The sequence below is a fragment of the Varroa destructor genome, unplaced genomic scaffold (genome assembly GCF_002443255.2).
Source record: "Varroa destructor unplaced genomic scaffold, Vdes_3.0 BEIS01000003.1, whole genome shotgun sequence".
In the NCBI taxonomy this organism is placed as follows: Eukaryota; Metazoa; Arthropoda; class Arachnida; order Mesostigmata; family Varroidae; genus Varroa; species Varroa destructor.
In genome coordinates, this window is record NW_019211456.1 from 38,238,867 (window position 1) to 38,266,295 (window position 27,429).

The following is a 27,429-nucleotide window of genomic DNA, read 5'->3' on the forward strand; positions in this document are numbered from 1 at the left end:
AGAGTGTTTACTTCGTTATTACTGTTGTTTGTTAGTACGTCATATTAAGCAAACGTTAAAGCGTGATAATTTTAGCGTACTAATGCTATCAATAATCTCATTTACAATCACTTCGCTGATTCAAGCGGCCCTGCGCTCAGCTAGGACAGATGACGGAGCCAAAAAAGGACTTATTCAGTTTTACAGAACAATGTCATACATGGTTCGATGAAAAGGCAGTTACATTTATATATACATACCCAGAAAAAGGAAATATAATGTCCGAAAAGCACACGGAACTTAGAATACCATACTAACGATCATTCCAGGACGTGTTACATAAAAATGTTACTGTATCATACCATTCGGACAAGGAATATAGATATATAGGCTTTACCACCTGGGAGCCCTTTTAAAAACATCTGTATGTATGCTTTATGTGATGAATCTAGAAGAAAACATTACTCACAGTTCCCAGCGCAATATAATGTACCGCGTTGCTACGTGCACTGATCGAGTGCATATGGCAGAATCGCGTATACATAGCACATATATAAAATTTGGATTTTTTTTTTAACAAGAACATGTACAGATCTACATAATAACTAGAACTAGTAAAAGTACTAGCGCTAAGCGGGGCTGTACCAGCAGTCGCCGCTTGTCAATCGCATACGGTTCCAACCAAAGCCAAACGAGAGCTGCTTCTCCCATTTACACAGTCATGTGGCTAAACGCTCTCTGCTTTACATGTTACAATATAACAACACCGAGAGGAGGCAGCGGAACATATAATGACAAACAGCATCTGCAGCCATCGCTATTTCCATCATTCGAAACAGGTAAACCCATCTACTGAGATCGATTATTCAGATCAAGGATCGTTGTATTCGAATAGCCACACGGCAATCGTATAAGTGATTATTGAAAGTAAAGTGTTTCATTTTAGTGTCACACGAATGATAAATAAAAGAAGGAGGCTCGTCGCCGGCGGACGGTCCAACCCGGGCCATGCAGGCCGTTGTGAGTTCACCGTATAAGTAGCTGCGGTAGTAGCTGTGAATCGAACAGACACTTCTTGTTGCTACTGTTCTGCGAGCTGTTGTTTTCAAGCCAATGTCAACTTGCGACCAGTGATTATTTTGGGTTCTGCTGCGGACGCTTTTCTGACCTGGACTTCGGGAAGGGACGCTCCTACTTGGATGGATGTGAGGCTAACACAAACGGTCGGCCGCTCGCGACGGGCTGCCGCCCGTCACGATGGGACCGCCCCACTAATGGCCGTGCCATTAGCGACGCTAGAGCCAAAGGTTGACCGTTGGTAGGACGGCCTCAGCAATCCATTTTGCGATGATGAGCGTCCAAGAAGAAGGAAGTCGACAGCAAAACCAGAGCTAACGTAAATACGACAGCGACAAAATGGACCAACCATAACCGCGTTCGGCAGACCGTACGGGCTCATCATTCGCTGTGAACAGCCACTGACTAGGTGGCATCGGCTAGTACTAATCGGGCAAAAAGTCAAAATAATGTAACGAAAGGATCGCACGTGGAACAGATAGGTAACAGTGGCAGGCCAATCAGCGGTCGTTAGACGGCCAACTCATGCCTTGTTCGTCGTGGACCTAGCAGTACAGCTGACGTTGGAGCCGTGTTCATTGCCAGAAATCTATTATTCGGATGACGTTCGTGATAGCGGAGACAATGAATTTAATGTTTGCAGTATCGTCGTGCCAATCGACAACTGTATCTCGAACGTGATTAGCGGCAGTACACATGCAACAGCGTCATAACGAAATAAGGAAAAAAAGGAACTATTATTCTTGACGGTGGCCACAATGCTCATGACGACACAGACAGACCGGCCCATTCCCGATCCCCTTGAGGACATCCTGTGTTGCTCCGAATGTAATGCTCCCTTCCAAAGCTCCAAGGTCTAGTTTGCGTTAGAAACTGATTGAATATCGATTCGCCAAATTGTAAATGTCAGAAGCTTGTTTTACTCTCGATTTCGATTGCTATCTGATTGTGTGACAATTAGCGGCCAAATATCGATCTAGCGGAACGTAGAGCTACCTGGAATTACTTAGAATACGTTCGCCTGTCACAGAACTAACCTAATACGCCTTTCTGTATCGAGATGCAAGTATATGGACGAAGGGCTAAGTCCGATTCTCGATGACCCATTTTGATTGTTATTTGCCCACTGATCAATTACATAAGTCGTGTGCTCGTTATTTCACTTTCAGCCAATTTATAATACGTCTAGGCATTGTATTCGTTTTCTAGCGGCGTACAGATGGACATGAGGCTCCGATACGTAGATCGATTTATATATACACACGATATATCTGTTCTGCACAATTAGAACATGTCACGAGATTAGCCAAGATTTAGCGGAATAATATTTATTACTAAGGATTAAGATAATGCACAGGAGCACAACGGGTCCGCTTCGACAACAGCTTCTGCTAGAGATGGCGATTGCAGCGGATAACGAGCGCGACATCCCGACGCTACTGGGTTGTCACGAAGAATGTTTGGCGTGCTCGTTTACGAGCGTACGGTGCAATCGACCCCGATAATTTCCCTTTGTCATTCATATACGGCTTACGGCCGCTCACACCAATCGCGCGTACACGTAAAGCGCTGCGGCGAACGGGTAAAAACAATCGTCGAAAGCGACAGAATAGGGTCTCCCCGATAATCTAAATTACCCGCCTTCTAGACAAGTGATCCTGTTCGTCAGACGCGCTATATTTAGGTAACCGGAGATGCGGCTAGAGATGATATTAAGCAAACATCTCTATTTTTTAACAACGATACTTGTTTACGCTACGGGATATCGACTTCAATTATTCCAGCGGTTTTCAATAGATCTGTGATGAAGTACACTTTTTTTTTCTGACCTGAAAATCCAATTAATTAACTTCCGTTACAACTATCAATGCATCGCTAACAACGTTGTCAATCGCTGTCTAATTGTCGCTCACCCATACCACTACATTTCCGTCACGGCGCTAGCTAGCTAGCTGGCTAGCTAGCTAGCTAGCGTATACAGGGACTGCCTAAAGTCAAACATTGAATCTAGCTAAACACTTTGTAGGTCACGCGGCCCACTGACACATCCCTGAGTCCATATACCCTGTAGAAGTAGGCAATTGTTGAATTAGTCGACTACTCCTGAGCAGGCTGTGCTTTTGCAAAGTTCTTGCTTTAGCTTTCGATCTTGCTCGCCATCAAGGACTGAAGCTCCGCGTTTCTCTTTTTATTAAGGCTATATATGTACGTATAGCCAGTTGGCTAAAGCCGGTGGCCGCTCATCACACGAGCCATGGTGTCTACGGCGACGACGTGTTTCTGAAACGTACCTTTCGGTCTCTCGTAAAGTTCTTTCCCTTCACAGGTGGCGGCGCTACGTCTGGCGCCAATTTCAAATAAAATCAGTCGCGAAAAAAGAAGTTGAAAACGAAAAACAACGACTAGCCGAAGTCAGAAGAAGCCACAGCCACTGAAGATGCAATACGAACGGCAGAGACCGTCGACGAGTCGACGACGACGACGACGACGACGACGACGACGACGGCGACGACGACGACGACGACGACAACGAATGGCCGATGAAACGTCGCGTTTGGACGTGTTACTGCTCGTGGTAATGCCATCGCAGTGATCTGACGCTTGCCGCTGCTCGCAACGTGAGGACAAAAGATGTATACATGGAAGCGTGAAGCGTTGCCACACGGAACAAAATTGCCCCTGCTCCTCACGGGACGATACCTCACGTTAGGCGAAAACAACGAGACGCCAGTGCAAAGCAACGAACAGTAAAAAGAGTCTAGAAGATCGAAAAGCGAAAAAAATAAATCAAAGATGAAACTCATCCGACGTACGAAACAAATCAAAACAATATGCAAAATGCCAATTTCATTTTGATAAGAAACAGTCCTGATCCAAATGAAGCCCAACGGACTCTACCCTATAAACAATGTACCTAATCGTAAGCATTAAGACGCCACTGTGAACGGAGAATTCTTCATATGAACGTCTATTACCGACCTAGCTAAGTAGCTTTGTGCCTTGGTGACGTGTCTGTCTATCTCTCTCGGGCTGCCATCTAAACTATACGGCCAATCAGTACAGAATTTCATACGTATACTTCCTCCTACCGCCGCCTTTTTTTTTTTGATACTTTATTATCCATTTCGCTCTGATAGGCATTTAGAATGCAGCTCTTTTAATGGACATGGTACTTTTAGACGGCCCTCTCGGCCGTCAGAGGCTTGTTACATGATGCAGGGACCGAGCCACGAGTATAAGTACACAATTAAACATTTACATATAGAAGAACGAGAGCACCTGTCAGAAAATGCCGAATTCGTCATTTGTCCACGAGTTTATAATAACAAACCCCAACAAAGGGCATGGAGGAATAACATCACCTGTCGTAAGGGGACTGAACAGCGACCAGTTCGTCTTCAGGGTGCCCCGCAATAATAAAACAAGTAAAACGTTTCATTTCCAAACTGCCACTAAACCTACTTTTTTTTGACGTCGTAAGCTGCGTAACTTTACGTTTTCGAATGCCTTTGTGTTTGCGTTCCATGTGGTCTATCTGTATTCTCTTAAATTTCGTCATTAGCGTCTTACCCTCGCCCAGTGTCTCCTGCTGGATTCACCGATGATACTGGTATAGGATTTTTATGAGAGATCAAAGGAGACGCAGCGACGCCATAACACGCTTCCTATTAGCACCGATATCACTAGAGTTAAACTTACTTAGTAATGAATTGGCATTTAAGTTAGCAGAATTACTTCAGCAAACTGTTAAAATTACACCCAAGAAAAGATCACTATGTTATGAGAAGGTTTAGAAATTAGTTTAGCGAGCTTTAGTTCCCTTAAATATCGCTTTCAGAATTAGAATTATAATATATTGTGAATAGCTCAAGCTCTCCATTGTGTCGTAACTGTTATTCCACTTTGTTTTATCTAAATAGATGATCTGATTGTTCTTAGACGATATCAGCTTCGTAATCGGCGCAAGTTTTTGGTAAAACAAGTTAAATGTACTACTACAAATCTAAACAGTAAAGCTATAGGTTACAATGAGCGATCAAAGATTATTAATGGAGTATTTTTTTTTTTCTTATAAAAAGTATAATACCTGTTCGGATCATGGCACCCATTCCGAACATATCAGTGAAAAAAAAATAGAGGCGAAAGAATGATTTCTAGAGGAAGTCTAATTACATCAAGTACCTAAAAATCAATTAAACGCTAACGGCAAACAACTTTTCGTAGTCCTCGTAAAAACAACGCTGCAGAAGTTTGCCTGTCTCGATCTCCGTCGGATCTATCACGTTAAACACTAGGCGCTTCATATTTGTTTTGATCGTGTGAAAGGCTTAAATGTTGACGGTTACTTGGGATGGCTGGTTCTCGCCAGCTTGAGACGAGATGTGTCTACGCCCAGATTCGAACCTGGACCATGACAGGCCTCTAGCAGGCAATTGTGTTATCTATTGCACCAGCATGGAAGCATCTGTAAATTACTACAATACACCTCGTTGTATATAGCGTAATAATGAATAAGCCAGTATCTATTGAATTATAAGTAAAACATAGATTTAGATATGAATATAAAATTTCTTATTCTTCTTACAATAAGAAGCTTATGATGCCCCGTACATTCTTGTTGAAAAGGATCCTTCAGTCGTTTGGACACATTTGTTCGTGAGGATCTGCCAGTCGTTCACTTCGTCCAGAGATAAAAACACTTGCAAGAAGCTAGAGGAAGACTATAATGTAATTATTAGTATCCTATTATAAGGCGTATTATCTTGAGCTTTCCCGATGGCGCCACTTGGATTCCATTTTGGAATATTCTGGTGCCATTGAAATACTAGTTTGGGGCATAGTCTTACCATTCAAAGTTTCCCTTGGAAACTTTGTTTTATTATTCTAAAATGCCGGTTTCCAGAGTGACCTCCAACGTTCGAAATATGGATCTGCTAGTTCATCTGTTTGACCTCATCGTATTTAATTCAGATCACGAATCCACTCTCACCCATCTACCTGTATACTTTGTGTAGGGTTCTGCCAATTTCTTTTAAAACAATACTAGGCCATTAAGTTTTCCATATCGGCTTGCGATCGTCTTTTGCATAGATACGGCACCCTCCTCGGTGGACCACAATTTTGCTTTATTCCGTTTGTCGATGTAGGATCTTATTAGAGAAGATAAAGCCATTTGTCTCGACTTTCGTTATTTTTATAACGCGTCCCCCTGCTATTCTACTGACCGGCCATCGATCTCGACACATGGTCAGCCTGCCCAAGGCATGAATCTCGAACGTACCTTATATTGAAACCGTATCCCAGTGATATCGTAGCCCATATCTGGGGTTTTGGTGCCTGTAAATATAGAAATTCTGATTTTCTACTCAAAAAGCACCAGTTTGCCGTAAGATACTCATAGTTCTTGAGCTAAGGACGGTTAGACGTTATGATATGTGATCATTAGCAATAGTGCTCCCAGTTCTGGCTAATTTCTTTTTAAAGTAAATTAATAATGGTATCAACTTTTTAGACTTCTGCCCGTTTTCGAAATTGTCTTAAGGCAATAACTTTGTTTCGACTTTCACCTTTCAAACTGAACTTTAAGACGGTGGCCTTGTAGCTTTTATAAGAGCTGCTCTTTGTTAACGCTGTACTCTTCCAAGATGTTATCTATAAGCCATATGGTTTAAACGCGCACTAAAAATGGCGTAGATCAATTACGATCGGCCACCTTTTAAATAAGAAATGTACATTCTATTTTTGGAAAAGGTGGCGTGGACAACAACGGCTCGTTACGAAACACCAGACCTATACTATATTTAAAGTCTCGATGCGTTCAAGAACGTAACGCAGTATCCAAGGTCATGTGCTTCCAGGAAATCGTGTCCTATTGTGTGTCCGTCCGAGATTTCGTTGAAATTCTGTTGGGACCAGTTGAATTTTGCACAGAACTAATATTCTACTAACCCTTGAAACAATCCTGCATAAATCCACGTCTTTTAAGCTTTGAACATTTTAAAAGTATTTAACGGCATAGGCCCGCGATCTTAATGGTTTTTAACTCCGAACCCAAACGCAAAACCCGAACATCTGCGACATTTGAGAATCCTTCGGTCTGTCAACTTGCAATTTAACTAGCAATTCAGTAACTTTTGACGTTTCTATTGAATGTGAGTTCCTAACACTTGTTGTTGTCAGGTCGGTCTCGGACAACAACTGATAGAAGGTAATGAGCCTTATATGAGCACAACTGTCTCTTTTATATCCACCGCAGTACCCTGAGGCTGGCCAACAAACTATCATGTCCCCTGAAGTCGCCTTCGAACTTGAAACTTTTTTAGAATGCACTCAAATCAGTGTACCTTATAACGTGTTCGGCTACGCTGAGTGTCTTTAAGCGTGGATCGTTACGCGAAACGCCTCACTATATCAGTGCAGAATGGCGATATTCCTGTAACTTTACATTGTCAGTTTATTAATCTAGTATGCTTAATTACCAAATGCGTGCTTCTCTCTTAATGATAGTACAAAGGCAGTGAAATAAGTTAAACCTTCGTCGCCTTCAGCTGAAGTCCCCTGTTTATGGCACCACAGCGCCGATAATATAGACACGTCGGCCTGCGGCTGTCTCGCAGGTTGCCCGCCTCAGCCCGTTAATCAATCTTCTGTTACAGGAGACTCACTGTACTTTTGCCCATCTCTAACGCTCTGTCAAGCTACACTAGTAGGTCTGCAATTCGCACGACCTTTAGTAAACTAAAAGTATTTCCAGAACTAATCGAGGTCTGTGCGCCAGCTAAAGCTCGTTCACGCATAACGCGTTATCCTAGTGCAAATGCGTATGTCCATTCTGCCCCTGCTACGACCAGGTCGAGGGCCAACAATGCCCCCGCGCCCAAACCCAATGTCATTTCCCTATTATGGAGGCCACGAGAACAAACAATAACAGAATGTACTTCCATAGCAAATGACTTGGGTGTGAACGTGCGCGTACCCGAGCGTAGGGATGCACAGATCGAGAACCGATGTTATCGTGTATAATATATTCACTCACAGCATGAATTTCACATCCCTTGCAGCTATCGTTTAGCTGTCCCAATGATCCAGAGAGAGAATACAGGTACAGCGGCCGCGCCAAAGCTGTCAACGTCCATCAAACCGTTCTGTGCTCTAGAAACTGGTCTGGTCTGATCTGGTCTGGTCTGGTCTGGTCTGGTCTGGAAGATACGATTTTCTCTGTGCCGCGGCACCGTTCCTGTTCGGTGCTGAGGCGAACCTCATAAGTGTGAACAAAAAAGTCAGGCGCGCATAGGCGCTTTTTAAATGCACCACGACAAGTTGGCCCTTGCTGGCCTTACCTATCGTACGCAGGATCACAGTATGACTAGACTAGGTTGGTCGGAAGGGATTTCTCCAAATCACCATATTGTTTCAGTGCTATCTGAACTTGAACGTGAATAAATTACGTTTGTTTTAAAAAAAAGCCAATAACAATAGGACGTTTGATGGTTTACGGGCGATTGACGACCACTGGCAATTTGGTTGTTTTTTCCGACTGTAGCAGGCTAGTAAGTTTTAGCAGCTCACCGCAACTAGTTCCTAAGTGTGGTAACAAATCCGTCGCCATCAGTCAAACCGTGTAGCAACGGAAACGGCCGAACGACAAGACACAATTACACAACGTCAACTATTTCTCCTTTAGAGGTGTTGTAACTGGCTGCGTTTACTACGGTCGCGTTTAATGATGCCACGGCAAGAAGTAGCTCCATCCTGAATGTAACAAAATATCGTGCAATAACTGAGAAAGCTTACGTGGATATAATGAATTAAGTGGCCCTAAAGTGTCTATGAACGAATACACAGAACAACAGTATCAACAACAGTGAATAAACGGCTCACTCTATTTCTATTCGACATCGCTTTGCTTGACGTCTACGGCGTCAGGTTTTACGATCGGTAGTGCTCCAAAGTAACGTGCGGACAGACGCTACCACAAACGCGGACGGAACGCAGTGAACACAAAACAACAACCACGACTACTTCAAAAAGTGCTACAAGAAAGTCACAGGCTTTGGAAGCGTTCATTCCTTGCGTCTTTTCTACGAACAGAACTAATAAGTTCCCAGATGCATCGGCTTAATTAAAGCCACTCCACGAGAAATGTAACAATAGAATTAGTTAGAAAAAAAAGATGATGTTTCAGGGGCGACCCTGAGCAGAGCGCAGTTGAATTTGTACATAATTATCGAACGATGTCATCCAACTATAGTAGCTTTGAAAAGAGAATATCCTATTCTTAACCGAAACGGCAGGACGGGAAAACAAATGAGTAACTCTACTTCGGGGCTGTTAATGTAAACAGAGCTCTCGAAGCAGTGATGTCTGTAGCTTGAATGCCTCAAAAAACACATGGTGAAAAGGACGATTCGTCCATATAAAAGGCTAATTATTACCGAATTGTGTTAATATAAATAAAGATCCTGGCCGTTGATAAATTGTTGCTACGCCGTTATCTTTAATAATACCAACCGTTATAATGTCGCTAGGAAAAATGTTCGAAGTCAGCCTTTGAGGGCAACCAAAGTCGACACCTTAACTACGAGACCCTAAAAGTTTCTGATTTATTTTAATACCTGCTTTACCCTTTCAGATTCGTTAACTTTCGTAACTTCTCGGGTCTGCTTAACGATGTTGTGCAATCATGATTGTATCTAAAATAAAATAAAACAAAGAATAGCTTCCCCCTGCCGCGTGGAGTGTTCAACATTTCTGGGCAAATTGCAAATAATTTTAAGTATAAATAAATATTTTATAATAGAAACGATTCACAGAGTCTGTAACGCTAGCACAGGTTCAGTTTGACTGCTCCATGTCACACAAGAGCGAGAATCAAGCATCCAATATAAAAATTTAGAGTTTTTAAGTTTGGCATTGCCAAGTTGCCACGTGTTGGCAGTTCATTGTGGATTGCCCGGCAAGCTTTCCGACACTATCACCGATAATCACGCGCAGACATCTGCGAAGAGATTCTATCTCCTAGCCTGCACTAAGGGCATTTGTACGCCAGACCATGTAATCTACCAGGATCTGTAGACGCATTTTATTTAATTATCAATCGAGATCACTAAAAGTGTACCTGCTCTACCGGCCAGAAGGCCTTCCGAGTTTCTAGCGTTGGCCCAAATATCACGGTGAATAGTAACGCTTAACATGATACCGTCCTGGAATCGTCATCGTCATTGGTGACACGAGGGCCGAAAATGGGCCGATATATCGCCCAGGTGATGACAATTTTTCGTTAAGGTCAAATATTGTTAATGCCAATGTGTTGCTCGGACGTAGAAATACCAGATACGAATAAAGGTAAGGTGCCATCCTATTTGCTATTACATTTCTATTGATTAATCACTGGAAACGGTGTTTATAACAGCAGATCACTTCAACTATCACGGTACCGGGATGGAAGCGACCTTGGGCTTTGCAACGCCTATGGCGCCACACCTTATAATCAGTATGTTTTGTCTGTTAACGTTTACCGCCGCTAGATACGTTGAGCTCCATACATACAGCACAGGTTTTGCCACCTCATGATTCCCAACAAATCGAGGCGTTGGCGTAATGGGGTGGTGCAAATATTCTCAGACTTAGTTAGGTCGAGTGTTAGAAAAATAGCCTTTTGGAAGCTGTGACCAGACTAGCTACATGATTCTTGCAGGCGACGATCGTTGTGCCGGCCATTCATTTGCGTACCTCTCAATTTTCTGATGCATCTTCGGCATGCAAGACGACCTATGCATGAAGTCAACCTGAAAATGCAACTTGCCCAGCGAGGGCTGTCAGCTACCTATCTGTATACCCACAACTGTATCGCCGATATTAGTTTACGTTGAAAAACGTATCCTTGTCGGTGATATCGGCACTTACTGATCTGAGTTTTATATATGCGGATAACACTGCCAATTGGATTGTTCCCAATATAAAATCAAACGCGTAAGTGGTCGGTTAGTGAAATACGGTGGACAGCAAGTATCAAGCACACAATCATAATAAACTCAATTTCATGATCAAAATTTTACGTTCACCCGTATTCTCTCTATATGCTGTTGTTACGCTGATATTGTTATAATTCGTTGCTTTTGTGCGGCTACAGATATTTCGTGTATGTTGCTTCTTTGTCTGCCCAATCTCCTCCGTCTGCTTCGCGTTTGTGGCCCGCGGACGGCTCGACGAAACACGAAAGCCATGACGACAACGAAGACGAATACGAAGTCAACGATGTCTCGGCCGCTCGTCCCGGTCTGTCTGTAGCTCGTCTGAATCTCGATGTCGCCGGCGTCGACGTATTCGGAACATCATCACCGTCATCATCACCATGGCCATTATCTCGTAGTGTCTTTGCATTCTATACTTGTTGATGCCGACTTTGTTGATGATATTGTTGCCGTTGCCACCGCTGTTGTTGCTATTGCGCTGTTACACTTTTTGCGTGTTGTGCGTGTGACGTTCCAACTATATGGCTTGCGTCCGTGCGAGTGTGTGTGTCTACAGCCGCCGCCGCCGCCGCCGCCGCTGCTATAGCTGGATGATAATAAAAGTCTAAAGAAAAAAAAACTCCTGGTACTCCAGCAGCATCGCCTGCCGGCCAGCCATCTAGCTAGCATACAACCCGAAGTCGTCGCAAATTCGCGAGCAACACCGTCGAGTAGCGAGTGTTGCCGAATGAGCGACGGTCGGTTGACGACGTTAGAGACGATCACCGTTTGGTTCGTCGCCGTCACAGATACAACCAGCCAGAGCCCATAGGGATGGATGTACAGGCAAGTTGGTCCCGCTCCAGAGTCAAATGATGGCTCTAGGCTGTTTTGCCACCCTACCAAATACAGTTTCTTCGTCGCTTCATGCGCGGGAGCCTATGGAACTAGCAGCTACGGCCGCAGCGGTCGCTAAAATTCACCAGTATAGTGTCGGGAAAGGGAGCAAGCCAGGAATAAACAGGGGAAGTGGCAAGCCCAGAAAACGTGCATTGTGACTGTGTGAGTCGAAATCATCGCAGTGGAACAGCCACAGAATGAAGAACGAGTGAGCGAGAGACGGTGAGGAGGCTGATTAAAAAACAAAAAACGAAGATACACACACGATGGGGACATCTTGCGTTGATGTCATCTGTGTTGAGTGGGAGAGGATCAGCGAGAAGAGGGACAAAAGCCTCCAGGCCTGTCACCATCAACGCGCTATTAGCTATCGGCAATACGGAAACAGCAGCGGTAGCAACAGTAGAAGCAGAAGTAGCCCATCGGTGTTGGCGGCTAGTGGCTGATGATTTCAATTCAAGCCGGGATCTGATGTTATCGATCCGCAAAAGAAACCAACAGCCAAAAAACGGTTAGATGGGAACGAAAAATCGTGGAGAAAAAAGCAACAGATTGAGTAAGAGGCGAAGTCGATGACGAAGATGAAGGGAGGCAACAGGAGAGCACGGAAGATGACCGAGGCAAACAAAACCTTCATAAAATTTTTTAAAAAACAATAGTGCACTTAATGGGAATAGGCACCCGTAACGCGACGGAAAGACGAGGTAAGGACATGGTCCAGATGAGTACAAAGCGAAAGGTCCAACTGGGGCCGGGTTGTCGCGACGGTCGGTAGTTTCCATCTACCGAAATGAATCGATAGATTCAGAAGTAAAAAATCCATCACTGCTACATTTGTCTTTTTTTTTTACAATTTTTGCCGGATTTAAACTTAATCTCGTATACTACGCGGCAAAAAAGGCCAATAAAATGTGAGCGTGCATCATTACTTCTATATTTATTTTATAATCGATAAATTGATTGCTGGCGTAAATAAAGATCTATTGTCCTATTACTAGTTGTTACCGTGCGTTCTTTTTTGGGAGAATGTATGGAGGCTTCTTGGTTACTTGGGCAATAAAATGGGCGAGACAATTACTCGGCGCTTTGTAACCCATCTATGAATGCTAGAAAGAAAAGCCAAATAATAAGGCTTTATATTTACTGCTTGGCTACCCATGCATCGAACAAACTACTGATTAAATTTACTGATTATTCTATGGTTTGTGTTAGCGACAGTTACTGATGGGGGTCCCGAAGTGTGTGCCGATGTTCGTTCGATTTAACGCTTTTTCCACTGGTCGTCCCTGAAGCGTCATTATAAAAGTACCATTCCAAATTGCAGGCGCTGTTCCATGTTGATATTGTTACATTGCTCATATAAGGAAGCTGTATTATATGCGCTATTCGTTTCTTTATCTGTCCTGTGTATAAGTTACTATTTTGGGGTAGGTTTGTAACGCCATAACGTGTCTTCTAGCATATAGTAACGTTTGAGTTCTTCTTTTGCAGATACGCGATACGTAAAATTGCTTCAAATAACTGCTTTCTGGGTGGTTAGTATATGCACAGATAGCACAGGACAAATTTTCTTATAGTAAAAAAAGACCGAACATTTTTATTTGAGGCAAAAAATAACTCCGATCAAATTTTCACGATAGCCAAAGCCACATGTAGCATATGTTATCAATCAAAACTGGTAAAAAATCTCCTGGTGAAAAAAATTTTACACCGAAAAGCGACTTAATTTGGTAACAAAATAACGACAACGCGGCCTATTCAGCGTTTTTGAAGTCGAAAGGTGAGGAATAGCAGGTTATTTCATCGGAAGGAACCGTTCGTCGGCTCATCTGTTGTCACCGAAGCTCAGCTAAATAGCAACTAGCTGAAATTGCCACGTAAATTTGACTATATCTCTCTTCACCATTAACCTGCATTCAGTAAGTAGATATTAGTTCTATTAGAGTTGAGATACAATCTGTATCTTTATGGGGCCTTGACTAATTTTCCTTATTTCACGCCAGCAGGCAACATTTAATGATTTAGTCGCCTACTTTGGCCTATCATCCGATTGAATCGATTCTGCTTTTCACTGTGTGTGACATATACTATAAATATTTTCACTGTTATAACGTTTCAAGTGATCTCTTATTTTTGTTATTAAATATATCAGTCACTTGCTGATAAATTAGTTAATGGTTCACCTTTCTGGTAACGGTGGCGTATTTTCTACGACAACAACAACCCCCATTTTACATTGATGTCAACTGAACACAACAAGACTTAATACAAAGTAATCTAGATTTTTGTTTGACACTTAACAAAATGGACCCAGCTGAACTCTTTGTTCCCATGTACATCTTTACTAGATAGAACATTTTGAATAAACGGCATTAAAAATGCCGTCCACCTTTACGCGATACGCCAAGTACTTCTCGCGTAGACCTTCTAACCACAACCCGTCACTGAACTGGCAGACCATCTAAATATAGGAGTATATATGTTACGCCAAGCGACTAGACACAAAAGACACGCCCAAGACACGCTTAGCTGTTTGATATAAAAGTCACGTTTTAGGGATTACCATATAGATGAAGAAGGAGATGCCGGTGATGAGCAACAGCGTCAGGGACCGAGTTGAATCCTGAGAAGGTCACAGAGAGTCAGCCGCCTATAGCTATTACAGGTACAGGGTAAATGCCCCCTTTCCCTTTAGGAAACATTCATTTGGACGTATACAGTGGGTTACTCCAGAATAAAGACAAGGTTTCATAATATGTCCTGCATTGTTGCGGACTCAACTATGTAACTGAGCTCTCTATACAAAGGCGTTGGACCAAGCTATAGGGTGTTACCGGATTAACCATGAACATCGCCTACGGATTACATAGCTCAGATATCTGGATAACCAAAAATTGACAGACACATTTATCCAAACGACCCATTCAAACATTATCGTGACCGTAAATATGGTGCGTTCATGCGCTGTTTTGACGCTGCCTGTGATGTCGTACTGAAACCAAATACAATGATTATGTGTTGTAGTGACGGCTACGAGTGGATTCATAGAAAAACACATACAGAGAGAGATACAGTTTGGTGGCTACAAAAAATCACAGTCGACCATAATTAGTATAGTTGAAGGCACTCACGTAAAATACTACTCAAAATTTCCCAAGTCTAACAGAGAACCAAACATAGATCGAAGACCTGTTAGCCCTCCGCCTTGATACAGATCAGGCCCTGCCACTTAATTTGCCAAACTTGGAAACGAGAAAATGTACATTCGGTAAGGGACACCTAAAACGGGCGAGTACACGATATTGAACACATAATAATTTCAACATAACAACGCGGACGTACATACGGTAAAGATAATTAGTCATTATTAGCAGTATAGTAAGATAAAGTTTTAAAAACAAAATAGAAGTAAGTGACGAAATAGGCGTGGACATTCTTTTGCTTCACAGTACACATTGGCATTGACAAGCGTCGCCAGTGAACGCCAAAACAACGCATGACATATCATCCCTGCCGATTTCTAACGCGAACCAGACGCGCCCTTATTTCCAACGCTAACCAATACCAAAGCAAGACACATCTTAACAGGAACTCTTACAGGAGCAGGCATAAATATGGTTATCGTGAGTTTCGAAATATTTTCTTTACGCTCTGCACCTCTCTCTCCGGCTTAATCATTGAAAAAATCCCCAAACCGATCGATTTGAAACAGGAAGATGCGAAGCGAGCGAGACGCCATAAATAATTGGCCTCATTGATCGCTTGCCCAGATCAGGGAAGGGCCGAAGACAGACGCTCGGGAGCTGTGGCAGCAGAAGCAATAGAAATGGTGATCGCACCACCGGGTTAGCGCAGAAGATCAGGTCATCAGGCACCGCCATCTCGACGATGTGTCTTCTTTTATACATGAGAAATCAATATACATACGCACGCACGCACACACACACATACACGTATATATTGCTCCTGATGGCCCAGACGATTTCAATCGCTGTTGTCATTCCTACCATGCGAACAGTTGCCGTAGCTTCTTAGACGGCGACGCAGCACTAGTGAAGTACGGTGGGATGAACTAGCTAGAGCCTGATTTGGGTCCGTAGACCAGTAGAAACAACTCAATAAAAACCATTTCGTGACGCCCCCACAAATGAGGCGCGGGCCAGTCCCGCTGCACTCGTACTGTTGTTTCTGCGTTCGGGACAAACGGAAGGTGCAAGACTACCGTCTGTATCTAGGATGGTAGTCGATAGCGCACCATGTAGAAATCGCACTATAACGTAAACGATCATTCATACCCTACTTTTTAGCTCGTACTCGTTACGCTTCATTTATCTTTGTGGGGTATACGATCAACTAGGAGAGCGGTCTAAGGGGAATACGAGTGTGCGCCTAGGTATGGGGCCGATAAGCCGCATGTAGTACCGGCTAGATGATTCGATGAAAAACTACAAAATTGTACGCATTTATTATTTTATCAATCCGTCGAAATCAGCTTTTTGAGCATTGAATGATCGCAACTGGCATAGACGAGTTGTGCACCAGCGGATTAACCGACCGACATCGGGAGTATCACCGCTCTGAAGCCAGTTTTCAACACGACAGTACATGGGTGCATCCTGTTGATACCTAGTAGGCCCATGTGATGATAGGATAAGGAGGTGGTGCAAAGGATAGTCATAAAGCGGGGCTAAATCGATCGTGTAGGAAGGAGCCATCAAGTATATTTTATGGATGGAAAACAGCGACGGGTCTACCAGCGTTAGCTCGACTGTAGTGTCAGTGAATCGTGGCCACTTCTAAGATTTTCCCCTCTGTCAGAAGCTTCTTTAAGCAGAAGGCTTGCTCCGCTTGTCAGAGCAGATTTTTTGCCTTTGATAGATTAAGTTGAAACCGGCAAGGGAGTTAGCAAGAACGAAATTAAGCGAGCGCATCATGATGATCACGTATTCGGGAATACTCATACTAGCATGCTTCAAGTCCACGTGCATAAATTACCTAGAGCTGGATATTACAAGTGTTTGAAAGGACTAGAAGGCTGCCTATTAGACGATTTATAGAACACTATATATTTAGAGTTGGGCTAGCTTGTCGAAAAGAGGTGTCAACTATAATTAGAATATCCATGCCTCAACAATAGGGCTAGTAAGAACTATACAAGCAAACAAATCCTGTCAACAACAGGAACTGCCTAGCAACCGCGAAGAAGCGCGAGTTTCCCAGGAACCTTCCCCTTGCTATTCATTCGGTTTTGTACAGCTCCTCAATAATATATACTTCCTCAACGCCTCCCATATACATGCTATGAGCATGTGCACAGCGACTCATTTAGACGAGATTCTACAAGTCAGATGGTTAACTTCAACTGGCTCAACGACAATGTTGGAAGCTAACGACGATAGCGACAACGGATAGCTCATGTATAACAATACCACACCGCGGCATGTCCGGTCCGGTCCGGTCCGTGCGACTGGGCAGAATTACCGTCACAGCCATCTCACGCTGAGTTCCACTACTACCTGCAGGCCTACCGGGTGACGTCGGACAACAGCAGCAGGACAACCGCCGATATCACTCAGTATTATTGTCGTCTCCATAGCTGTTACATCTGCGGAGACTTCTTCTGCATTTGGATTGTAGACGGCGCACTGCCAATTACAGAGGATTACGCACGGTGCAGCTACAACACAGAGGATTAAGGCAGGAGATTAGTGGCCATTTTTTTTACGTGTGCTGCTTCTGCAGCCGCCGCCACCGTCGTCGTCGTCATCATCATCATCATCATCTACAGCCAAAACCACTAGTGTTACTACAAAGAAGCATAGAAGAAGAGCTTGCGTTGCCGCCGCGCGAATGCTACCAAACGTCTGTTGTTTATATCAATGCATCTGTGTGTGTGTGTGTGTGTGTGTGTGTGTGTGTGTGTACACATTTTGTCAGTTATACATGCGTTTGTACCTGTGCATACAGACGGTGACGGAAAAAGCGCCAAAATTTGCTAATGGACTATACCATTAATTCGACAGAAATTATTACGGTATTATTCTAATACGAACCTATTCTATAAGGCAACGAATAAGGGTCGGCTAGAAATACGTTGCTGTCTAATTTCTATCCGGCAACCGGCTATTCACTGCCCTTATCGTTATAAACATATATGTGTTGTGTATTCAATGGTAATTCGTGTGTTGTTGTCGAGGTCAGTAGTAAATGTCGGGGATCTGCACGACTCTCCATAGTATTTCACTCTAGTTCTACCAGTTTACTTCTTTTCATTACGTTAGCATGTTCCGTAGATAATATGTCTGTGACATAATCTGAGACAGGATCAATTCTACGACGTGAATAGTCTTTGAGAAGGAAAACAGATTGGGAGCACACACAGATCGAGATACGATGTTGGCAGGCGATCTCTCGAGTAGTTAATAATCGGTCGACGAGCAGCGAAAATGATTCAGTCATCGTGACGGGTAACGAGTAAGTGATTGGCGGGTTAGACAAGCTAGATGGCTAAGTGACTGAAACTATCTACCCGCTTTATCGAGCATCAGCAAAATCGACAACAGTAACGGCAGTGGATCTGTGGAAGTAACGCTGGCTGTTTTTTCTCCGGCTCTAGTCAGTTATTCCCTACCCTCCATTGTCCTGCTAAGGCCCAGACGGCAGCATCTGTCTGGGTAAGCCTGCCCCGCACTGACACCAGGAGCAGGCTGCCGCTAGGTTCGTCCATCAGTCCGGCTGCTCCTTCCTTTTATCCTATTAGCAAGCTTGACGATAGCTGACTCACGCGGTGCGACTAGATGCATCTCCATGTAGGCGATATGCGCAAATGTGTATGTTGATGCATGCAGCTGCGCATGTGCGTTCCTGGTCGTCTGCTTCCGTGCCTGCGTGGTGAACTGTCTGCTAGCCTGCGTAGGTATAGGGAACGTTCTCTGTTGTTCACAGATGATACTAATGATGATAGTGATTTTGAGTGGTGCCACCGATGCTATTGCTGCTGCAGACACGCGAGATGCAGAGAATTCCCGCTGTGCACACGCTACCGGCTGCACTATTTCAGTTGCCGTTACGGATAGAATAGTCACTGTTGCTGGTACTAATGAACCGCTCACACATTAGACCATAGATTAGAGCAGTGGGACACATCGTCGTAAGGCAGCGTAAGCCAACTATTATAGTCATTTATCCGTCGTTTCTGGCCACCATGAATACGGACAGCAGCTCTGTCCTGTGAACGGCAGCAGTAAGCCCTCTTTCTCCACTACTACCCTTACTCTTTGGCTATATATCGTTCTAGTGTGTATATATATATATATATATATATATATATATATACTAGAACGATAATAAAAGGAGATGACAAAGCAACTCAGCTGGTACTATATGTAGTACGAAATTCTAACAGAAACAAGCACCACCGCGAGCAGTAGGGTGTATTGTGAAGGGTTTCCCTAATATTCATAACGATTTAGTTATTCACACACACACACACACACACCTACACGATACAGAACAAAACATTCTAAAACGAGCGTCGAAGAGCAAAACACTCGCCGAAAAGCTGTCTGCGAAAATCAAAGGGAATCTCGTTCAGCCACGTGAGCAGCTGCCGTTGCTACTAAAAAATTATAGGAAAATGCGAAACTCCAATTCATCATCAACATCGTATTTTCCATGGGCAAGAACGGATGTGCGTTACTATGTAAGGGATCCGTGTTCACGATGATGAGCTCTTCTGTAGCGAGCTTCTTCTCGTCTGCGAAGACTTCTCTTTATTTTAAAAAATGAAGAAAACAAGGTCGAAAGATGTACTTGCGATATGGTTAAAGTTTATTATGTATGAAAGCTGTGAGTGACTATGTCCCCGATCGCAAACTTTGTAACTGACAGGTATTAGTTTCATTCCAAACGTCAGTCGACTGTTGATAGCGAGCCTTACCTGGCTCGTATTATGTCGTACGCAACGAATATTAAACGATTTCCCTTTAGCAGTAGATTCGAGCATTTTCTTCCAGCCAACTCCTAGAGAAAAATCCACGCCCACCCACGCCCGTTTGAACGCATGAGCCAAGCTAATCGGCGTCGAATAGGGGTCCTAACTGAAGGAATTATCTGATCGATATCTGACGAATTATGCTCTTCAGCTCAGATGACTCACTTTCCTTTGCCACTACGTCCGCAATTGATCGGGGCTGAAAGCGAAACGTTTCAGATCGGTAGCTTAGGTCGGTCTCGAACGGTTACCGTTTGGTGGCTTATTGGCAGTCATTCGTCTTCCTATCAGTTCTGATCACCGGTCTCCGTCATATCTGGGCTTCGAGTGTCTGAGTTGTCGGCCTGATATCCCACTGAGCAATCTGTCGCCGCAATCTTTCGAAGTGTCGGCATTTCGCCTTCAGTACGGACATTTTGTCGGATCAACCTTACGAGAAGATGATCTTCGACTGAAGATCAGTCAGAAAACGTTCAGTGCTGAGTCGCCGGCGATTAATACTCTGGAGTGATCTAAGGAATGCTTTATGGAACGAATGATAAGTATGCAACGATAGGAGTCTCTCGATTATACACCCTAAATACGCTACAACCCAAACCGTTAACTATAACTAGTAGCAAAACGAATCCCCACAATGAACACATATTGCTATTGACCTGCATGCTTTTTCCAACCAATATATATATATATATATATATATATATATATATATATATATATATATATATATTAGCCTGTTTCTTAGAATATTTGTTGTTATTTGACGTTATTATACTTCATGTTAAGTTGGACAGCAGCCATCAGGTTGGCCGAAGGCTCGGCCTGACAGGCAATCATTTACTATTCAATTTACCCGGCAAAACGTCGCGTAAGTTGCATCAACGTCCCACAAAGTATTCCGCTGAACCGTTAAACACTAACCTGTTGAGAACTTCCGGCGCTTGATGGTACGGACGTATTCGAACTTCCATTCGAGTGTTGCTGTTGCTGAGTATGCTGTTGTTGCTGCTGTTGATGGTGCTGCCTTTTGAGTACGAGGGATGATGAGGGCGGAGATGGCAGCGGTACGGACGATGCAACAGACGCTGCTAACGCTAGTGGTGAGGTTAATGGCGTAGCCCCCGGTCCGGATGGACTATGGTGGGAGGCTCCACGACCGCTTGGGGGTCGATTCGCACCGTTCATTTTGGTGTAGAGCCCACACGCGTTACACAGATAGTGACCGGCCATATCGCGACGCCAGAGAGGGGTCGATACAGCCCCACAGTTGACACACTCTTTCGAGTCTTGATAATAGTCGATGTATGCAGGATCTAAAATGGTCAAATAAAGAGAATTAGTGCACGGCTGACAAAGTGACAAAGCTATACAATAAGTTGAGAGTTAGTTAGCAGGTTCGATTATCCCGATTTTAGTTATTATGCGAAACTTAAGCGGACCGATGGAAATGACAATATACCGTTTATAGATAGAAAAATGAAGATTAATCAGTGTAAAGATTCTTGAAACGCTATTATTTGAAACGCTAGAGCGGAAGCATAGAAGTAAAAAATTAAATGTGATCTTTTCATTTATAAGAGCGGCGAGGTGGGACAAATCACACTGAAATGAACGCACAGACCATATGGTTACAAATCAGCTATAGATTGAAACATGGCGAGGTCCGATTTATACATTAAGTTTTCTCTGGCCTGGATTGTTTTTCTGCCATACAATCCTCTAAATCCATTACGGCGGAAGTTGTGAGGTCGATATAGTATACACACAATACTTACGAACCCCCACGTGAAAAGTGCACTTATGCAGTATATATATATGATACGACACGATAACAAGTTCGAACGGGTACTATATCTAATTACTGGGACAAGAAAAAATCACCTGACTTTACCTTACGTTCACCCTGCTTGTCGCAATTCTCCCATAATGCTACTTTCGTTTGGGATCACTTCGTTACGGCTAGAAGGTATACTAACTACTTCTAACCGGTTCATAAGTACAGGATAATTGTTTACATCCGTACCGGCAAGCACAGCTTGTGCTACAGACAGGGCTATTACTTCGAATATTTCGCATGTGTTCAGGAAGCTTTTGCTCGACGTTCGTCACAGATATCTTCGTACCAGGACCTTGGAAAACAACTGCTTACTCAGACGCTGACTATGTCGTTGCGTTCATTCCGCTCGAATGCTGCACCGAATTGCATCCCCACAACCGTACCAAATCGTCTTCGTCGCCGTTCAACGTTGACGAGAAAGAAGCTGTCATAGCGCTTTGTTGTTTTGGGACACTGATGTCGACTATAAGGATTCGGATGGTACTTTTTCGCGTCCAGTCGTTCACAGAATGAAGCTCACTTCGGAACTTCATTTTGCACGAGGCGGGATAACCAGCATTAACCAACTTGCTTCCGATTTTCTTTTTCCAGCTGAATTGTATGTTGAGGAAATGTACTGGGGCGGGGGTAGATACAGAACAAATGAATGTGGAGAACTGATCAGCGCGCTGAGGAACTGAAAATTGTACTTGAAGGAACATTCTGAAGTGAAAGCCTTTAGCGCAAGTGCTATGGGCTGTTTCACATATTGAAAACGGTTTCCATTTTAGAAAATTTTCTAAAAGAGAAAAAGTTTTGTTCATTAATCCATCTACGTTCTTCTATGTTGCCTTCGTAAAGTCCGACACTCCGATAAAACCATTCGATGTAAAAAAAAAACAAGCGTTCTGAATAAAAAATAGCAGTTTAATGCTAGATATACATAGCAGAAATACGTCTATTAAAAATTCTTCACCACACATTAAATATGTAGCTTGCGTTGATGTAGTGCACAGCAATGTACATTACTGTACATACCACATAGGTATGAGGCCTTCGTCGAAAGGAATAATGGCCTGTTCGTTGCCTGGAAGGACAGGTGATTAAGTTTATTCGGTTCCATTATGTTTGGCCACTTTGGGTCGCCTCGTAACGCCTTGCCGATCGGCAAAGCGTTACGAGCTCGCCTAGTTAGAGGCCGATACCTTATCATGACGCCCTTCGGGTAAACCGGCGTTCGCGCCTCTTACTGAAGTTATTGATCGTGGGAAGCTCGCTCTGTTGTTTCTTAGATGAAGCTGCTACACTAAAGCAGAGAAAAACGTCCGTGAATCGGGCCTCGGCCTTCTCCTGTCTGGTGATGGCAATAATAAGCGTTTATATAGCCTGGAGATGGGGCAATGCTTTCTGCATGCGTCAATGTATCACCTAGCACTTGGTTTAGGCGGTGTCCTCGTTAGGTCATTTTGGAGTGGGTCACCTTTCTGTCGAATCTGATCCACCTAAACCAGCAGCCCTTTGAGAAGAGCAGGGGGGGGGGGGGGGTCGGATGTCTGCACGGCGTGGAGGGGACGAGATAGAGGGAATAGGCCGTCATTCTCTGTCTCTAGCTTTGCGCAACGCTACCAGGCCGATTCGTTTGAACACAGGCAGCATACGGCAGAGACTCACGTCGCCGGTACTTGGCCAAAGTAAACTGATCTAGCGATCTAAAACTGATAGACGAAAAAGCGCCATTCTGACGACGTCGCCGTCAACAAGACAGAGAGCGCTGTGTAGCCATGAAGCGTTGTGAGTTCTGTTCCTTGAAACTCACCACTGCGGCCATTTGACTATTATAAGTTGCCGACGCCTGTCTCGTAGTCTGTTTTCGGTTATTTATGTACAGCCAAATATCACCTGTACCTAGTTTTGCCACGAGACGATAAGACTCTATACTGAGCCATTTAAAAAAAGTGGTTTGTACAGTGGTAAAAAAGTTCCATTGATCTGCATTACCGTTCCGTCGTGTCGTACACGGGGGGCGGAGAAGTATTTCATATGACATCTATAACACGAATAATAGTTTAAGGCTTCAGAAACGATTATGCTTTCTTTCTAAATATAGAAGTACGGTGTATATAATGATTATGATTTAGATTTGTGCAAGCACGCTCAAGGCACCGCATTTCTCGCCGCACTTCAAATGCTCGTACCGTTTGTCCACAAAAACGCCAATTTCTCAGTTATTTACGCGATTGCTCGATCTCGCTACGTGTATTTGTCACTCGACATGAAGTAATTTCAGCGCCAGAGAACCTGTAGGAGGCAATAAAATAGTAGTCAACCGCTAAATTTGTATCGATATCAGGGTCGTATAGGCAATACGATTATACGACTGCGTGTTACTCCGACGATCACGCTTATGGCTACGCAGTGAAGGCCATCTATGGAAAATTGAAGTCGGAGCCTTGCTTGTCTCACTGGAATGATTGATGTACGGCCAGCCCGTTTTAGCATATTCTTTTCTGATTATTTGTCACCTCCAGCGAGAATGAAAATGGGCCGTTTAGAATCATTGCTTCTGAAATTGGTTCCAACACAAGGAGCTGTTTATCAACGAGCAGCCTACGGCGAGTAGAATAAATTCGATATATATACATAGTTAGAGATTAAGCTTTATATGCTATAAAAGAAAAGAAAAAACTATATTGCACCCATTGCAGGAGATTGCCTTGTAAAAGTACGCTAACTATATAGTGCATGTCTGTAGTATTTCACATTTTTAATGCAGATGTAATTTTCATGTCGAACCTATTATCGAAAACTAAATCCTTATACCCCCCCCCCCCCCCCGTCATCATCTCTACTAGTGATTACACTCTTTAGCCTCACAGGACCCGTTGTTCAATTGTCTCATAAAACAGATTATTCTCAAACTTCTTTTTCCCATTTGACCGCTATTGCCTCTGTTATTTTTTATATTGTGACGTAGAGACGCCCCTTGTAATTGATGATTTGCTACGTCGACGTACGCCAACTCTCAACAGTATCGGCCCTGGTTGGTCACTTCCTTCACATTCCAGGCTGTCTGCCGCTCTCACCCTTTGCGCTCCTGCAACGCGCGGCTTTTTGAAAGGCGTTCGTCTGTCTGAACGAGTCTGGATTTCTGCGTGTGCCCCTCACTCCTCCCCTACTTCGTCCCTGAATTCGATCTTCAGTCTTCTCTATTCTTTTTTTAGCTTTGTTTTTAACTCGACGAGCTGATTGCGTCGTTGATGCGACACCAACGCAGACGGCAGGGGTCCTCTCGTTTGCGGTGACTGCCAGTGGTTAACTGGCTGGCGTCACCCAGACTTCAGATCTCGACAACAGACGCTTTCAGATTAAGGAGACAGAGTGGCAGCTCTTCGGCCGCCGCCGCCGCTCAGATCTAACTATTATAGATATCATAGTACTTGTACAACTAGCCAGGATGATCCTACCATCTACAATTTTAACTAAGAGAGCGATAGAGCAGTCAGTTAGTTCTGTCGCGGTCAGACAACAATTTGCAGAGGACCGGACCGATTTGCCGGTTTCGATTTAACGCGACATCAAGCTTGGTCACCAACCATAAAGTTGCGATGGGCTACACTTGGCTGGCTTTCCCATCTTTACGCTAGTCAGCCTCTGAACTAGGTCGACTGACCTTTTCAAACTCCAGCCTTCTCGCGCCGACTACTGCTCGACGACGAATGTCTACCTTGGCAGCAAACGTTGATCAGAAACCAAAACTTTCCCGCTCTCCTTTACGGGTACGTCGTAGGCGGCCTCCATAGGTAAACGGCCACCCCTCATTTTCGACGCCTTATTTCAGTGCTCTGAAATTCCCGACTTGAAGTCTAACCCCCTCCACTGTCGCCCTCCGCGTCCAGCGCTTTCAAACATTTTCTTGACTTACTCGCGAATGCTAGCGAAGACAGGCAGACTCAGACAATGACACTTGCTTGTTGAGACATCACAGAGAATAACCAAACCAGAAAAAAAGAGAGAAACAAAGGGGGTTTATAGAGTTTTCGATATAATTATCATTATTATCTAAATGATCTAAATTGGCCCAGGTTGAAATGAGCAAAAGGCGAGACAGCCACGAAGCCACCGACGACTGACAATCAAGAAACAACAGAAGTTAAGCCAAAAGATTTGGGACGAGGGGGCAATGGAGCGAAAATTGAATGATTGTAACTGATTTTCTTCATCCACCGTAATTGGTCCACAAGGGATTTGTTTTATCTTTTTTTTTTATTGAGGGGACGGTAACCCCCTAGCAATTAGTGAAAACGAGTTTGCACAGCTACAAAGGCTGGGGTAAAAACGCAGGGGCAAAAAAGGTGAAGCGGACTGTGGCTAAAGAAGTTGATATCAGAAAAGTATGGAAAATTTTCCAAACACTACAGAGAACGCAATCTGGTTGTAGTGTTCCTATAAACAGATCAAATTTATCCTAATTGCATCATTTTAGATCAGCCGCTTTTTGCAGCCGCCCCATTTGCAAAGGAACATCTTCCTCGATCATGAATAAATAACTGAAATTTAAAAATAACCTATACGTTATAATGGTTTGTTTAACGGTAACGATCTTTGCAGACGCCTACTAACAGTTCGTTGTGTCTTTTTCGAAATAGAGCTACGAGTGTCTGCTGTGCTCAATCTCAACATTGTATTTTTTATAAAGACACGCAAAAGTGGAACAAAGTCAATAGAATCCCCTCCATGACTGAGTTATGATTCATCATTTCTTATCGTGAAGATGTGTTTTATGCATATATTTGCCTGCTTTACTATTTTACTTACAAGAATATTGTACACAAATGTTAACGAGGGGGAGTTGTTTTTATTACCTACTATAGACAGGGAACGTTAGCGAATAAACTGCATCAACATATATATCCATCAGAGTAGCGAATATTGCTAGTGTTTTGTATGAATTTTCAACTAAAAATTCTCTATATGTCCTAGTAATAGGAACATACGCTTCCGCAGTGAAACACCATTAAGCGATACATAGAGCTTAATACGACATGTAAAAGTGTCGTTTCATTTAGTAATTCGCGATAGCTCAAGCTATTTCCATGTTTTCGAATAAGAAATACGTTCTTCTAGCCTTAGGTGATGACCGTATATCGATAGGACAAGGAATAGCAACGAAAAAACAAATATCCATAATAAATAGAGCCTTTGTGGATTATTGATTAAAACAATCGTCGTACCCAAGCTATATGCGCTTCAACTCGCCGACGTACGTACGTACGTACACACAATATCTGTGGCCACATAAAACTTTAACACAAACTTCTTATGGGTCCCGATGTGTTTGTGTGGATAGGATAGCATAATGATGATGATGCACGTGCCACATGAGAGAAATGATTACGTAGTTTTTAGTACATAGTAAGTCTACTATGTAATCTGTTAAGCTGTCCAAGTCCCAGAACTTCTGCTGTAGAAATTTACCATAGGAGGAATACCTCTTTTGCTTAAGTGAAGCGTTATCTATATCATAATAAGATTAGTATGTATATCTTCGTGTCATATCAGCCGCACTATCTCGTACATAGGGCCCATTTTTGTGGAACCGTCCCTTTATTTTACCCGTACCGTTCCAAAGAACATTTTATCGTTCTTCGACCTATTCATTAATCCTCGGTATTCCCCTTTATTACGACGACTTCGAGATATATATATAAAAA

The 27,429-nt window shown here is 43.4% G+C and overlaps 1 protein-coding gene across 6 annotated transcripts in view; it reads right to left on the bottom strand.

The window, feature by feature from the left end:
* The window catches only part of LOC111248357 (uncharacterized), a 97,952-nt gene that overhangs the window by 18,101 nt on the left and 52,422 nt on the right, over positions 1-27,429 (bottom strand). For 4 of the 6 annotated variants that reach the window (XM_022800555.2, XM_022800554.2, XM_086985636.1 and 1 more), the window contains one exon: positions 20,824-21,215. In XM_022800555.2, the coding sequence (XP_022656290.2) occupies positions 20,824-21,215 (392 nt within the window). Of the gene's footprint in view, positions 1-14,482; positions 14,902-17,428; positions 17,587-20,823; positions 21,216-27,429 lie in introns of those variants that run through there. The other 2 variants (XM_086985638.1, XM_086985639.1) reach the window with 2 other exon arrangements.